At 39.8% G+C, this 17,223-nt stretch overlaps 1 protein-coding gene across 1 annotated transcript in view; it reads left to right on the top strand.

The window, feature by feature from the left end:
- The window catches only part of PKHD1 (PKHD1 ciliary IPT domain containing fibrocystin/polyductin), a 425,169-nt gene that overhangs the window by 202,584 nt on the left and 205,362 nt on the right, over window positions 1-17,223 (top strand). The window contains exons 46-47 of the mRNA XM_089918628.1: window positions 2,514-2,649; window positions 5,402-5,648. Coding sequence (XP_089774754.1) covers window positions 2,514-2,649; window positions 5,402-5,648 — 383 coding nt within the window. The remainder of the gene's footprint in view (window positions 1-2,513; window positions 2,650-5,401; window positions 5,649-17,223) is intronic.

Raw genomic sequence — 17,223 nt, forward strand, 5'->3', positions numbered from 1 at the left:
AATTTCAAATCTGTTTTTGAACTTTATATAAATGGAATCATAAATCGTGTAACTCTTCTGTGCCTGGCTTCTTTGGCATAGCATTGTCTGTGAGATTCATCCATGTTTTTATATGTTGCAATCATTTATTCTTCCCATTGTTACGTAGTATTCCACTTTATGGACTCTATCACAATTTTTTAAAGCTATGTTGCTCTTGATGCACATTTGCTTGTTTCCAGTTTTAGGTTATTACAGAGAAAGATGTTATGAACAATCTTGTATATGTCTCTTGGTGTTCACAAGCATGCATTTCTGTTGAACATGTGCCAGATTGTAAAATTGCTGGCTCAGAGTATATCCCTTCAGCTTTCGTGGCCGATGCCAAACGACAAACAACAATTACAAGTATTTAAACTTGTACCAGCAGTGTGAGAGAAGGGTTTCATAGCTAGGTCTTGGAATTTCTCTTGACCAACATTCTGGAGATTTTCTTCATGTCTCTGTAATATTGGAACTCTTGTTCCTGATTCCCCTGTCTCCCTCCTTTCTGATTTAATTCTCATTTTATTAGCCTGCAGTAACTTTCTTAACTAACTGGGGGTCTATGGAAGTTAAAGACTTTGACCTACAAATGGAGACCCCCTTCTTGGAAGGTTGTGGCTATAGACTACTAGGTTGTAGTTCATTTTGCCTTGACGTTTTGAAGGCAATTCTTCATTGTCTCCTAGCTTCTAGTCTTGAGGTTAAAGAGTTTTTAGATACTCTGTGCAAACCATTATGTATATATATAGGATGGATAAACAGCAAGGTCTTACTCTATAGCACAGAGAACTATATTCAATATCCTGTGATAAACCATAATGGAAAATAATTTAAAAAACCATATATATATGCCGAATCACTTTGCAAAAAGAAATGAGTTTTTAGATACTCTAATTCTAGGTCTTTTATATGTAACCTATTAATTTTTCCTCTTTGGAGATTTTTAGGGTCTCGCTCTTGTCCCTGGTATTTTGCAATTTCAATATGGTGTACCTTGCTGTGTGGCTTTTTCTTCTAACCACTGTATTAGGCTCTGGGCCAGACTTTTCACTGTGGAAAATCATATCCTTTCCTTCTGGGAAGTTTCCTTCACATTTCTTTGATACTTATCTCCTATATATTTTCCTTTTTCTTGAAAGTATTATTATTCGGATATTGGCTCTCTAAATTACTTATCTAATCTTCTTAATTTTCTTTCTGATTTCCCACTGCCCCACTGCCTTTTTAGCCTACTTTCTAAGTTATTTCATTTTTTCTATTGAATTTATTATTACTGCTCTCCTGTTTCTGTTCTCTTTTTCTTTTCCGAAAAATTCCTTTTTAGGCTTCTTGTTTCATGCACATGATATTCTTATTTCTCTGATGTTATTAATGATAGTTTTTAAGTTTTCTTCTGATTTCTATACTGGCTTTGTCTCCACTGGGTTTGTTTTCTTCTGTTTGTTTCTTTTTATCACTGTCTTCCATGCTGGAGACCCTTGACAATTTCTGGTGATCCTCAGACAGACAATTATCTTTAGCAGCAGAACAGTGAAGCACTAACAGCTTGATTAGATGGAGTCTGTTGAAGAGATTTTGTGGAAAATCCTGGAAGCAGTTTTTGTTTCTTTTTAGACTTTTTACTATTTATTTTTATATTAATATACAGTAAAATGGACTTTTGATATACAATTCTATAAATTTTAACGTATGTGTAGATTTCTGTAACTACCAACACCACAATCAAGATACAGAACAGTTGCATCAGCCTGAAAAAACCTCCCTCTGACTCCGTTTCTGTAGCCACATCCTCTTCTCATGTCTAACCCCTCGGAGGTCACTAATGTATTCTCTGTCACTATAGTTTTTTCTTTTCAACAATCATATAAATGGAATAAGATAGTATGTAACCTTTTGAGACTGGCTTCTTTTGTTCCCGAATCCTTTAGTATTTATCTAACTTGTATTTTATTCCTTGTTATTGTGGGGCAGTATTCCACTATAGGGATCTACCACAGGTTTACCTACTCATTTGTTGAAGGACATTTGAGTTGTTTCCAGATTTGGTGATTGACTACAAAGAAAACTGTTTTAACCATTTGTGTAAGGGTTTTGTATGAACATAAGTTTTCATTTCTCTAAGCTAAACACTTAGGAGTTGAGTTGTTAGGTCAATGTTAAGAGTATGTTTAATTTTGTAAGAAAGTGCCATACTATTTTCCAAAGTGGTTGTACCATTTTGCATTTCCACCAGCAATGTATGAGAGGTTCATTTATTTCTTTTCCTCATCAGCACTTGGTACGGTCACGAGTTTTTCATTTAGCCATCTAACAGGTGTGTAGCATATTTCATTGTGATCCTTTGTCATATATTTGATTTGCAAATATTTTTCCCAGTCTGTAGTTTGTCTTTTTATTCACTTAATTGTTTTTATTCATGTATTAAAATTGTATTTCATGTGGCCAGTCCCCTTATTTTTCTTCCCTTTTGTTCCCCTTCTAAATCACAGGGAAGCCTGTGTATGTCAGCTGGGATCAAAACTCCCAAAAGGTGGGAACTGACAGTGTCTAACACAACCTTTGTGAATTTTGATCTCACTGACTGTGTGGCCATCAGGACCTGTTCAGGCTGTTCCCGAGGACAGGGTAAGTTAAGTAGATAAGATAGATAGTGAATAAGGCGAGTACTCATATAAATGTGATAAATAGTGGCAAAAGCCATTGTGACTCATTGTTTCTTTTAGTTATAAGATTGCATTAGTTGAAACTGCTGCTCAAATCTCCTAAGAGAAATTCTAGAGGAGGCCAGGTGCTCCCAATGTGGCTCCTGCAGCTCCCCAGTCTTTCCCTATATGGTGCCTATCACACTCTGTGACTGTGGTGCCATGTCTCTGCTGGACTCTCAGCTTCATAAAGGCAGGGATCACATCTTTCTCTCTCTCTTTTATTGAAGTAGAGTTGATTTACAGTTAGTTTCAGGTGTACAACATAGTGATTCAATATTTTTATGGATTATACTCCATTTAAAGTTATTATGAAATATTGGCTATATTTCCTGGGCTCTACGATATATCCTTGTAGCTTATTTATTTTATACATACTAGTTTGTTCCTCTTGAGCCCCTCCCCCATCTTGCCCCAACCTAGCCACCAGTTTGTTCTCTATATCTGATCACATCTCTTTTGCTCAGAGTTTTATCATTAGTAACTAGTAGCCTGATGCCCAGTAGGTTCATTGATTAAATCAATGAATGGAACTGGACGGATAGACATATGGATATAAACTAACACACATGCAAGCTTTCCTGAAAGAGCCAGAGTTCAGGTACTTTATGTTTGCAACAGCCCAAGACTTGTTGTATGCACCATAGGAATTCTTGTCCACTTGTTAACCACACCTCAGAGGCAGTGAGAAATACCTTGGAGAACTCATGGGCCAAGGTGAAAAGAAGCAGAGAGCAATCTAGTTGATTTGATCATTGTATACAGACAAACCAAGTGATTCAAGTAAATATGCTCTTGTGGTTTGAATCACCAATTTAGATAATTGTTTGTTTTTTTAATTAAATGAATAATCAGCAAGTTTCCACTGTGCTTTTTTCTGCCTCCCCCCCGCCCCCCCCCCGCCATAGGCAGAGCCAAATATTGTTTTTACTTGGGTGGCATCTGAGTTTAAGATTGTAGAAATAATAATGGGAATAAAAAATGCCTTATGGCAATCACTTCAAATCATAATTCCTCAGTCATTTAATAGCTTCACTGTTTCATATCATTCATAAGACACTGAAAAAAAAGCACCCTGCTCCTTATGAGCTCTAATCTCTTCCCACTGGATGGTCTTGGCGGAGCCATCTCCTTCATTTGTTTAAAAATTGTCTAGTCCAGGTTCGGTTTAAGGAACTGGGCAGTGCAGAGATGAAAAACACATAGTTCTTGTCTTCCAGCGTACTCTCCATCTAGGCACAAAAATAAATGTCTAAGCCAGCGATTGTAATAGTGTGATAAGTCCAGTACTAGAGGATTGAACAAGGTCAGTGAGGGGAGCAAGGTAAGGGGTCAGGTAAGATTTCATCATAGAGTGCCTGGAGCAGGATTTAGAAAGGTGAAGAGAAGTTTGCAAGGAGGAATAGGCAGAGAAAAGTTTCTACGTATTAGAAACAGCATATGCAAAAAAAATTCCAAAGAGCAAGTTATGATTGGGGAATTGCAAAGAAATCCAGTATAACTGAATTGTAGAGCTGCTTGTGGTATTAGATGAACTACAGAAGTTGCCAGAGGTGGAATCGTGGCATCTTGAATGTGTGACAATTCAGTCCATGGACTCTACTGGGATGAGAATGAAAGCATTAGGGCCTCTCTTTGTATCAATATTTTATTTTAAAATTTTCCTTTTTTGGTGTATTTTATAAGGTATGTAGTAATATGGTAGCATATATACTAGAGATGTGTACTGAATTTTTAAATTTTAATGACAGGAAGGTGAGTATTAGACCACTGCCATCGTTTTTTCCTGGGCAACTGGACTGGCAACAGAATCACAGTGAATCACATGGAGGTGGCATGAGGGAAACCCTGCTAAGAAGTGTAGCCCTAGAGCTAGTATTTGAAAAATGTTACTGTTACTATCTACCCACGTGATTGATTGAATATTGCTTTTGAGAGTAAATGATTAAAGTATAAATCTCATAAAAAGTGGGGTTCGGTTTGCCATAGAAGAACTAGAGCAGAAAGATGGAGAGACTAACCCACAGCAATTTTAGTATTTAATAATTAGTCAATTAATGTTATGTGTCATCATTTCCCACTAGACCACAATTTCTCACCCTTGGCACTATGGCATTTGGGGTTGGATAACTTTTTTTTTGGCTGCACAGAGCAGCATGGGGGATCTTAGTTCCCGGACCAGGGATGGAACCCGCACCCCCTGCAGTGGAAGCACGGAGTCTTAACCACTGGACCACCAGGGAAGTCCCTGGATAACTTTTTCTTGTGGGAACTGTCCTGTGCATTATAGAATGTTTAGCCTCATCCTTGCCTCTACCCACCAGATGCTCGTAGCCCTGCCATCCACCCAGTTGTGACAGCCAAAAATGATTGCAAGTGGTGCCAAATGTCCCCTGGAGGGCAAACCACCCCTGGTTGAGAATCCTTGCCCTAGAATACAGGCTGCATGAGGGCAGTGCCACTACTGTTCTTGTTTCCCTCTCTCTCCAGTACATAGCACAGAGCCTGGCATATAGTCAACACCTAGGATTTTTTTTTCTTGAATAAATTGAGTGGATTGTAAAACTGTATAAATATGCAATTTAGAATACTGAAAATATCCCCGTGAGTTCAGTTGCCATTTGTGATCATATTCTTTGGTGTCACTGCATCACAGTCTTTCTTCCAATTTATAGGTGGATTTACTGTCAAGACCAACCAGTTGAAGTTTACAAACTCTCCAAACTTGGTAGCGTTTCCATTTCCTCATGCAGCAATTTTGGAAGACTTGGATGGGTCTCTGTCCGGGAAAAATAGAAGTCACGTTCTTGCTTCTATGGAAACCCTTCCAGCTTCTTGTTTGGTCAAGGCCAGCTTCAGTCAGCTTGTCCATGGAAGTGTCTGTGAGGAAAATGTTCTCTTTCATCGTATGTCTATTGGTTTGTAAGTTGAATTAACTCTACATTTTGGCTTGTCAGTGCACATGCATATATCATCCATGCTGTTGATATTTATAGAAGCGAAATTGTTTTCTGGAATCTTTCGGAAGTATTTAGTTCTACAAAAGTGACGGGATAATTTTGACAACTGTCAAATCATAAGTTTACGGTAGTTTTAGACTGATTCAAATGGCAGCTAACTTTCAATAACAATGGACCAGGTCTCATAGCCCTTGACCTCTTATTGGCATTTTGAGCTGATAGCTTCCTCTTGAAAAGACTTGCAACCAACAGAGAATTTGAAATATATTTAAATTAAGAGGATTATTAAAAATTCCAGTAATGTCCATTCTCATTTATGTACACCTAGTCCCCCTGAGCTCTTTTTAGGTGTTCAGTATGCTCCAGGGAAGCAATTGCTGATGCCTCCCTATTACTTGCAAAGTTGCTTCACCCCAGTTCATTTTCCTTGTTAATTTCTTGAACTATTGCATTTGTACAATACATTTCCTATTGATATTGGAGCAAGGACTCCTTGGTTATGCTACCCAAACTACCATTAGGTCAGCACCTGGGCTGTTTATAATGCATAATAGGATTGCTTCTGCCCTCTTTAATTTCCAGGTAAAGATTGCTGAGTGTCCAGGGTTCTATCTTTTACCTATTTCAAATGCATTATATACATTTAGCCACACTTCTTTCCTTTTGTTTTGTGTCCTAACTGCATGAATATTAAGTCAAGTGCCTCAGCCAGATCATGCTGGCATCTTATTTAAACAGGTAAACTCCAGAGAGTGAGCCTATATGGTCAGGATTGCACTAAGTCTGCATTCTGAACGCATATGGCATCAGTATCTTGACATGCTGTTTTAGACACCTTAGTAATATAATACCCTGCTAGCATTGAATCATCTGAAAATGCTCCACTTTTGCTTTTCAAACTGTTTATTATTCTATCTAATGTTAATGGACCCAATTCCAGCGAGTAAAATAACAATGTGGAGGGATATATTTTCATTTCTAATCATTTGGATTTTGCAGAGCATGCCTTTTCTTTTCATCCTTAGGAATGCATCCTGATTTTTATCATTTTAGTGATTTTAACAAAGATGTTTTTAATGAGCATTTTGAGCTTTATTAAAGTTAGCGATTTATTTCTTATATGCGTTTTTTCCAAATGAGGAAAATTAAAATAGATTTATGTAGTTAAAAAGAACATTCTGTGCTTGCATGATATTGATTTCTCTGTGTTGTTGATATTCCTTTTTTATGCCTTACTTGGAGACCTACTGGGAGACTGTGTCTTACAGAGGCGTTTAGCGGCATTAGAAGGCTCTGCAGGTGTAATCCTCTGAACATCTGCTCTTGGAGAATCTTCGGACAGGATAATTAGGTGCTTACCTAGGCAGCAGGTCATGATCCCAGCACTCAGGGACTGACAAGGTCAAAAAGATAATAATCCTGATACTGTCTTCTAAGTAGATTCAAAAGACTCCTACTGGGGTGAAAAACTTGCCTTGGTTTGTTTGTAATTTTCTTGGTTTTAAAATAGAAAACCTCGTGTCCCAGAAACCCCTTCAGTCTTGAGAAAACCAGGTTGGTTGGTCACCCTACTCCCTAGGCTTCTATTTAAACATTTTCAGGTTGATTCACAGGTCTGCGGACAAGTGCTCAATGACCCCAAATTCGCCCCAGGGGAGTCTTAGCACACTCCCAATTATGAGCCTCTTAGCCTTCATGTCCTCATCTCTAGGGTAAGGTGGTTGGGTTAGATGATCTCGAAGGCCTTGCTAGTCAGAGTGCATCAGTGTGGTCTGGGATTAGACTTGGGAATCTCAGACTCACCGCAGACGTTCTGAGTCAGGACCCACAGGGGATTTATACTCAAGGTTTAGAAGCACTGCCCTAAGGTCTTTCTAACTTGAGCTTTCCAGGGTTCTGTCCTCAACTATTTGTGTTCAGTGACTTGATCTCTGTCCCAGAACATTATAACCTCATTAGGAACATGTCAGAGCTAATGAGCAATTTGAATTCTGCGTAGATACAAACTTTGCTGCATTTCATGGAGAAAGGATTAATTTGTTGTGCTATTTGCCCTGGAGCACGCACCCTAAGAGTTGATTTACAAAGCTCTCACGGTCCCCATCTTTTGGGGTTGCATGTTGATGGAGATCTGATGTGGCACAAGGACCCTGCCCTCTTCCCTTTCAACTCTTAGCCTCCTCCTGCCTCCCTCAGCCCAGGTCCCCAGAGGGCAAGGCGTGAGGGCTGCACAGCTGTTTAATGGGGCACCTCTGCCCCCTAACCAGCAACCGAGTGCTTGGAGTGTGATCTCCTCCTTGGAGGCCCCTTCTGGTTCATGTTCACTATAAGTTCCTTGTTTGACATTGGCGACCTCCCCTCACTAACTTTTCCAAGAGTGATGGGTGCTTACCTTGTGGCATTTCCGGTTTTGTACCTTCCTCTGACTTGACCTTGCAGTTGGGTTGACTGAGGCTTAAAAATGTTTGAAGTTGGTAATAATGTTTAATATTTAGGTGAAGGAAAGATTCCCACCCTCTACAAGGCAGAGTCTAGTTTCTGTTTTGTTAAAATGATGACACGCTTGGTTTGGGTGAGTTCCCTCTCACTTGCCAGTTCTAAAAACGTGCTTTCTTTAGGGGCCACAGGTACTCAGCATAGCGTTCCTTTCCTGGCTTCCAATCTCATTCTCCCAACCCCATCCTTCCTGATAAGACTGGAAAGCATTAGCCCTATCAGTGTAAGTCAGGACCTCATTTCAGAAAAATGTCAGGCACGTTTCCTATAGAGGGCTCATAATGGCAACGTGCCTCACATTCCAGAAATCAGTTCCTGGATTTACTGATCCCACATTTCTTATGTCTAGAGATAAATTACCTGGAATGAGGATCATCTCACCAGTGGATTTCTGTGAGCTCCTTGTAGACCTCCTTTGTAAGTTCGTCTCCCTGCCCCTTAAATGCTAGTGTTCCTTACGGTTCTGTGAGAAGCTTTCCTTGCACGTCATGCTCTTCCCAAGTGATCTGGATTATTCCACAGCCTCAGTTAACAGTCACTGTTGATTCTAGATTTTTTTCCTCCAGTCTACATCGCTTTATTGAATTCCAGATCCATTTATCCAATCTGCCCTGCGCAGTATTGAAGTCACTCGCCACAGGTGGCTACTGAACACGTGAAATGTGGCTCGCCCAAATGGAGATGTGCCATAAGTTTAACCTATACACCTTATTTCTAAGACTTTGTATGAAAAAAAAGAATGTAAGAGAGCTCAACAATTTGTTTATATTGCTTACGTTGAAATGATAAGTTTTGAATATATTGGGTTAAATATATTATTAAAATTAATTTCACCTGTTTCTTTTAAATTTTTCAATGTGGCTACAATAAAATTTAAGATTCTATCTGCGGCCTGCGTTTATGGCTTGTATTATATTTCCATTAAGCAGCTATGCTTTCAGTATTTCCACTAGAGTATTCAACAGCCATCTCAAACTCAACTTGTCAAAAGTGAACGTATGGTCTTTATTCCTCGGACCTATTCCTCCCTCGGTGTTCAGAATCTCTGGGTGTTCAGACAACTGATTCAGTTATATCTAAACCAGAGATGGGAGTCATCCTTGACTCATCTTCTTACTTATTCCTCACAGAAATCACCTACCAAGTCCAGCCCATTTTATCTCCTAAAAAATCTCTCCTGAGTTTTTCTACTTCTCTCCTTCCCAGCTACTCTAGTCCAGGTTGACACTGCTTCCCACCTGTATAACCACAACAGCCTCTTAGCTTGCCACCTTGCTGTGATGCCATTCTTAAACTTTTTGAGGCTTTGTAGATCGGATCTGGTCTTGCCATCCATGCATTTCTTTGTAGAAACTTTGTCAAGGTTTCCCAGTGCCTCCCGATGAAAGCCTGCCATTTGTAATGTCTTGTGGGCACTTCATGACCTGCTCCTGTTTGTACTTCTAGCATCATTTCTCAATGCTCTGCCCTCCCTTCCCTGCATTTTATGCCTCAGCCATACTCAACTTCTTTGTGCTTTTCAGCCCATAAGGCTCAGCTTCCATGAACTCAACATGAAGGTTGTTTTCTCTGGTAAGCTTCCCCGAGCTTTCTGTACAGCTTTTGTATCCCTGCTGTGTGCTGGCTCTCTATACTTGCTCTAACCAATACTCATAGCTCCTACATAGCTTTATAAATTGCCCCTCCCTCCTCATACATGGTAAGTAGGGCAAGGATAGGGTTTTCTGTTTGCTTGTATTATGGTGCCCAGTACCATGTTGAACATATAGTGACTCAATAAAATTAGTATTGAATAAATGAATATCATTTAAGAAATTGTGGACTCCCCCAAATCTTCCTGTAGTGCCCTTATTGTCCATTTCTCTCTTAGGACATATTTATGAGGAGTCCACAGCCCTTAACTTTTCTTTAGAAGATCCAGGATTAAAATACTATCCTCAGTCTTTGTTTCTAAAATTCCTAGCAACATCAAATACTTAAGAATATCCTTTCATAATGTCTTCTGGGCTTTTGCTTGCCCGGGGCTGTCAGTTGATCAGATGATTTATTTTAACAGCTGATTTCTTCTCCACTCTGCCCCTACCCCACCCACCGAATCAGCAGTTTGCGTACATTTGCAATCCTTTTCTTTTCCTGGTGGTATAGATGCATAGAATTGTGATGGGGGGAATGAGAATGAACTTTCGCAATTACCATCTGGGAATTATTTGTTTTTTGGTTTAGAGCACTCTACAGCTCCTTCAGTTGACATAGATTTATTCAAATGTCAGTAAATCAAGCCTTGATCTGTCTTCCAATTATGTACTGAGTTGAATGTGGGGGAAATTAAAAGAGTTTACAAGATGTTGTAGGTTGGCCAACCAGTCCTTCTGAGTTTTAATAGGAAGTACATAAAAGAAAGTCAAGATATGTGCATATGTTTGAAATTATTTTTCAAAGGCTGACGAATAGAGAGGTAATTAAGAATCATTTGTGGGCATAAATCATAGCCCACCCTCCCTCTGCCACTTCCTAGGTATGTTCCTGGACAAGTTACTTCACCTCTTTCTGCTTCAGTTCTCCTATCAGTAAAATGAGCCAAATGGTACTTAACTCACAGGGTCGTTGTCTGGCATGTAGTAAGTGCTCAGTAAATGTTGTCTTTCAAAAGTCTCTGCATTTGTGAATGGTCTGATGAACCTAGGGGCAGGACAGGAATAAAGACGCAGACGTAGATAATGGACTTGAGGACACGGGAAGGGGGAAGGGTAAGCTGAGACGAAGTGAGAGAGTAGCATTGACATATATACACTACCAAACGTAAAATAGATAGCTAGTGGGAAGCAGCTGCATAGCACAGGGAGATCAGCTCGGTGCTTTGTAACCACCCAAAGGGGTGGGATAGGGAGGGTGAGAGGGAGACGCAAGAGGGAGGGGATATGGGGATATATGTATACATATAGCTGATTCACTTTGCTGTACAGCAGGAACTAACACAACACTGTAAAGCAACTATACTCCAATAAAGAAGTTTAAAAAAAAAGTCTCTACATTTATGATTGACAAAACAACATATAAACTTACTACTAATAGAATAAAATATTATAGATGATTACGTTTCTGAGAAGCAAATGCCTGGCAAGGGAATTAAGTTTGCTCAAATGAAACTTAATCCAATTCTTGAAAAATAGGGAACACTTTCCAATAGCCACATGACATTGCACTTATCCAACGAAATATCCCAGAAAGTCGTGGAATCTGGAGTCTTTCAGGACACAGTTTATGATTCATTGTGCCCCAAAGCTTCTGTTTCTCTCTTCCTATTTCTCCTAGAAAAGAAAAGGCTAATGTTGCTGTTGATCACCTTGATTCTTAGATCCTGCTTAATATCCTTCCCTGTAGTGCTTGTGCTCAGGGTTTACCTATGGAACTGCTCTTAATGTGTCAGTGTTCAGAGTACAAGGCACCCCCTGCCTCTATGAATGCAAAAGTAAAGAAGAGTTGAAATGGAAATTGTGGCCTAGCTTTTCCTTTAATAATCACCTAACGCTCCTTCCTAGGGATAAATAGGCATAGCATCACTAATGGTATCTTTTCAGTTCTCAAAAAAACCACATGTGAGACAGGAAAATTCCAAGAAGTTTTATCCGCTCTCGGCAGCAGAGGTTACAGCAGTAAAATAGAAAAGGATCTAAACATCAAAATGGAGCCCACACTGAGGAATATCATCAACAATACTCCATGGTTATTAAATTTTATGAATAATAAAGGGGTCCAGGGGTGTGCTGGTACCTGTTTTACAACTAGCTTTCTAGAATAAAGACCCTGATTTGTAGCATTTGCTTAATTCCGTGGTGAAAATACTCTCACATGATCTGTCCTGATATCACTGAACACGGAGTTGGGAAGAGGGGCTGATGGTGAGCTCATGAGGGGGAGTCTGTCAGCCCCACCAGCACCAGGTGTGCATATATATAAAAGAGGAGGTAGGCTTTATAGTCTAACTCCCTACTAGATGCATACAGTTGTTTTTCAGTATTCCTGACAAGCAGTTGTCTACCTTGGAGTTGTGTAGCTCCAAGGGTGGTGTTTTCATGTTCTGAGATAGCCATTCCAGCTGTATTCCACAGATCAAGAAAGAGACGCAATAGTGTGTGAAGGATAGACAGATGGACAATAGACATCTATTGCTTCTCTTCAAGGATTAGGGTATCGTAAGCAAGAATTATTATCCCAAGTGTGTCGCAAAAACTTTAGACACTACCTTTGGGGAGGTGCTAGGTTGATTTTGGGACTTTTCTACAATCAATTATTATTGCTTTAGCTAACTCTGAAAAAAGATAAACAGAAATATATATCTGCAAAGTCATGGAGGAGTGATGTGGGGTGTACCTGCCAGAAATGCAAGGATTCATACGGCTTGCCTCTCTGCCTATCATTTCTATTTTTTTACATGAATTTAAGAATTGTTAAAAGTTTGGAAGAAAGACTGAGGGTTAGGGTTTCTTTTCTCTTAGGTTTCTTACTCAGAAGGAGAAATATTTGTTTCTCAATCAATAAGGGTAGTATATACAGGAAACCCCTTACTGATACATGTCAGTTATCACTGGGTGATGGCAGATCAGCAGATAGAATAGTGGTTCTTGGACAGGACTTTTTTTTTCATGTAAAAAAATTCTGTTTATTATTATTGCTCACCAATGGGGAGGTGCGGTTTATTTACACCAATGGCCATAGGGGCAAGGGGAATACACGGTTAGCAACCTGTATAGGATGGGCTACTTATGCAAAAATAAGACTCTCCAAAATGAAGGACAGTGGGGAGCTTCTGACAGGGACTTCTTATGAGCCCAGTGTATTTTTAAAGGATGCTCAAGAAAAGTCGTGCCACAAAAATTTGTCGGCTGTGCTCAGCATTTTGATTTTGTCCTCTTTGTGCAGTAAAAGATGAGAGTCACAGCAGCAAGCATGAATATCCAGGCAATGCTGACAGTACCATTTGGGGCTCGTTTTTATGATGTGTCTGGCTTAGGAGATGTGTAATTATAAAGGGTTTATTTCACAATTGCTCCAAATTTAGAGCATTTAGAGCTCAGTGCAGTGTTTGTCTTAATACACAGAGATGTGGACCCTCAGGAAAAGTAAGCTAATGGTAAACACAAACCAGGGAGTTAATGTTTGTTCTCACTGGTATTGTTGATTGCCTAGCAAATCCTCTGTGGGCAGTATACACTCAACAGTTCTGCACAGTATCTGGGCACTAAATTACATAACTGTTGATGCAACTAGTATTGTAAGTTGGTACTTAGGTTGGGAAGTTTTATCAAGTGATAGTGCTATATTTCTAAAGGAAAATGTCCCTTAATTAAAAACAGGCTTGGTGATTTAAAAAAAATTAAGCTACCTCATAGAAAAGGAAAGGCTTGAAGTCCTCTTGTCATTTTGATTGTATACAGGAGCCATTGCTGACTCGGAGGTAAGGGTTAACATTTCAAATGGACTGGTTGCCTCCTGATTTCTTGCACATAAAGCCATGAGAAGTTCAGGGAGAGACTTCTTCCCCTAGTAATGAAGCTTTCTGCTGCTAATGGCCCATGCAGACTCCCTTGGCTTCTCCAAATTAGAAATACTTGTGTGCTCCTTTGCTTCATTAACAGTAAAGAGAGGGAGATTGGTGGCTATTTAGGGCAAGCGAAAATTGTAGTAATCATGGTTGGTAAATTCTCTTCACGGTATTCTTCTACTCTTGATGTTCTTTGGGTGCTTTTCAGAAGAGCTCACCACTGTCACTGCTGGCATTTGTCCTAGAAGGATGGGAGCTGATTTGACCTAGAATTTTTGGCCCTTGGGGTGATGGTCAACAAAAGGCATCTTGCCTACTGGGAGATGGGTCTTTCACATTTTGATTTGCTTTTCAGAATGCACAATACGATCCTTTCCACTACCGACTGTGATAAAGGAATATTTGATAACCTCCTCCTCTACCTGTATTTCCCTAAAGAAAGCTCATGCTGCCCTCGAGTGCCTGTGAAATTGCATTCCACATAAACCTTGGTCAAGATGTATGGGGCGGCTTGGTAGGGTCGGGCAGTGAATGAGGAAAAGGTAGAGGAAAGGATGGTTTAGGATCACAGTGCACTATGGTTGGGTCTCTGGTTGACCAAGTTAGTATCAGATTACTGGATACTGTTGGAAGAAGGGCATCAAAAAGAAGGTGCAGGGCTTCCCTGGTGGCGCAGTGGTTGAGAGTCTGCCTGCCGATGCAGGGGATGCGGGTTCGTGCCCCGGTCCGGGAAGATCCCACATGCCGCGGAGCGGCTGGGCCCGTGAGCCATGGCCGTTGAGCCTGCGCGTCCGGAGCCTGTGCTCTGCAACGGGAGAGGCCACAGCAGTGAGAGGCCCACATACCGCAAAAAAAAAAAAAAAAAGAAGGTGGAAAAGTCCCAAAGATTAATAGAACTGAATTAATGTTAGCATTTAGTGGTTTTACAATATTTGAAAACAGGGTCATGTTTATAGGGGGGCCTTCTGAAACTGGGGAGTATGGCCTGAAAAATGGCTCCTTCAGTAAGTGAAATTACAATCTATAGAAACAGAATCAGGAGAAATTAGATCTTAAAACTGACTTATAAATGTGATGCTGATAGAAATCTGAGAAATAATTTAAGTCTAGTCCAAGTGACCAGGGAGAATTCCTGGGGCCACATTGCTGGAATGAAGAAGAATTTCTGGAAATATGCATTATCTCTTAAGAAAAGAGTGATAAAATATAGGATGGTCAGGCAAAGTAAGTGACAAAATACAGGTTGGAGTGATTAGTTGTGAACAGATGGATGCATTTCAACAAATAGAATTCTTTTGGCCTATAGTTAAAAAAAAACACCCCAAAACCCTAATGTAAAAGTGGTTCAATTGAGAGCACTCAACTAGGATAGAAGAAATCTAAGTTCATAAGGAAATCTTAGCATTTTACTAAACCAGGGCCCACTGTTAGTGCAGATTGCTTGTGTATGTCCAGGAGAGGTTTTCTGACCACTAAACTTAAGTGTGTAAGTCCTTTGGGTGAATATCTTACTGATAATGGGGTTGACTGTATCAGGATCTGATAACTTACGATCAATTGCTTATCTCCTTCGATAAGTAAGTTTACAAGAAATCTCCTGACACTCATGTGGTTTTCTGGGTAGACTTCCCTGGGACCAAACATCACTAAATAGCCAGTTAGGGTGTTCTAGTCCATTCAACACTCATTTATTCATTCAGCAAACATTTGTTGAATACCCACTATGTGAAAGGCAGTTTTATTTCTCATTGCGAATTACTAAATGGAAATTCTGATTTATCAGTGAGTCTTTCTTGGAATTCAGTCCTGTGATTCATTTTCCAGAGCCCATATGTCTCTGTGAAAGCTGAAGGGCTGCTCTTTCAGAACCTGAAATTTTCGGAATCATTTTCTGGACTGTGGGGAATCCCACCTGATGTATTGACCTTGGTACTTGCTGCGGCTAACTCATTTGCCTCTTTGGTATTTCAACTTATCTCTTCTTATCACATTTGTTTTACATATATTTCCCAGCAACCTATCTTCACTTAGTAAATATATTAGTTGGGCCAAATTGTGCTGGCTGATCTCCTGGGACCCTGGGACCCTGGGACCCTGGGACTCAGTCAGGGTAAGAGAAAGCCATAGCGATTGAGGAGAAAGGGCTAGAAAATACAAGGGAGAAAATTAAGCTTTCTCAAGCTTGTCTAAAATTAAAATTTACAAATAACTTTCATAAATGGAGGAGGAATTTGAGGATGTGAACTCCCCAAAGCTGGAAGAAGGAACAAGATAAAATATGGAGGGAATTTCCACAGTAGATCGGATGTTAGAACAGATGACCCTTCATATCCACTCTGATTCTAAGAATGTGAGTCCAGGATTTACTTAAGTTCCAATTTAAATCTTGATATACATGCAAAAAAGCCCTCCATATCCCAGGCCCAAAGAGAGGAAGAGGCCCCCCTACTCCAAGATTTCTAAAGGTTTGGTGAATGCTACGTAGGAACATCTGGGAAAGAGTAGTTCTTTTATTCCAAATGCCCTGAGCATTCTTTATCCCTTTCATTTTACTTATTAATGGATGAAACAAACACATTTAATCTTACAAGAAATATGTATCAGGTGCTACATTGCCAGGGCTACAGCTCTGCACCATGAAAGGTTTTGAGTGTGTTTTTAAATGACCAAATATCCTGGATAAACTCTAGACAGTAAAATAAGTAGACAGCGTGGCAAACCAGGCACATCTGAGGTTCTTTCTTAAATGAGCTATAGGTAGACTTATTGGGCTTAGTGATGGTTACTGAATACTTCACATAGATTATGACTTTAAGTTTCACAGTTGCTATAGGAGATACATACTGTTGTTGTCTCCACTAAAAAAAAAAAAGGAAATTAAAGCGTAAAGAGGGTCAGTGGGTCCCCCAAATTCATACATCTAGTGCACGCAGATATAGACTTGCAGTTTACACCCATTTGACAATGGTGCCCAAGCATTTAACACTAAAACCAGTCTCCTCTCTATAATATGCCACTAGATTGTAAATTGGCTTTCGATGTGCTCACATCACCCCTTCACTTTGAAAACCCAACGTCCTCCTTTGTCTCATTTCCCTTTACTTTGAGAATTTAATTATCTTCCTGTAGCAACATGCCACAGTTAAAGATTCTCATCAAAACTAAACCAGAAGGGGAAGGAAGGTCGTAATGGGTGTTGATTTTTTTTAGCTTTTGCTTTATTTTTTTTCTGTCCACTTTTTCTTTTAGGGTCTAAGCAGGTGGCAAAATCTATTTATCTTCTAGTGAAGTCTTAAAAATCACTTTCTGGAATGGGCTGCATAGAATACTTTGTAGAAATTTAAAACTTTCTAGCTCTGCCTGTGATGTTCACATACTACTTTTACCATACTCTGTCTCAGTTTCCTCACTTGGTAAAATGCTGTTCTTCTAGAAACCCTTTCTATACATTGGGAAGTTGGCATCACTTTTGGGAAGAGCTCCTCCATGCAGGCTTCGT

This window comes from Delphinapterus leucas, chromosome 10 (assembly GCF_059928025.1).
Source record: "Delphinapterus leucas isolate spDelLeu-1000000601 "Yukka" chromosome 10, BTC_Dleu_Yukka2, whole genome shotgun sequence".
NCBI classification, from domain to species: Eukaryota; Metazoa; Chordata; class Mammalia; order Artiodactyla; family Monodontidae; genus Delphinapterus; species Delphinapterus leucas.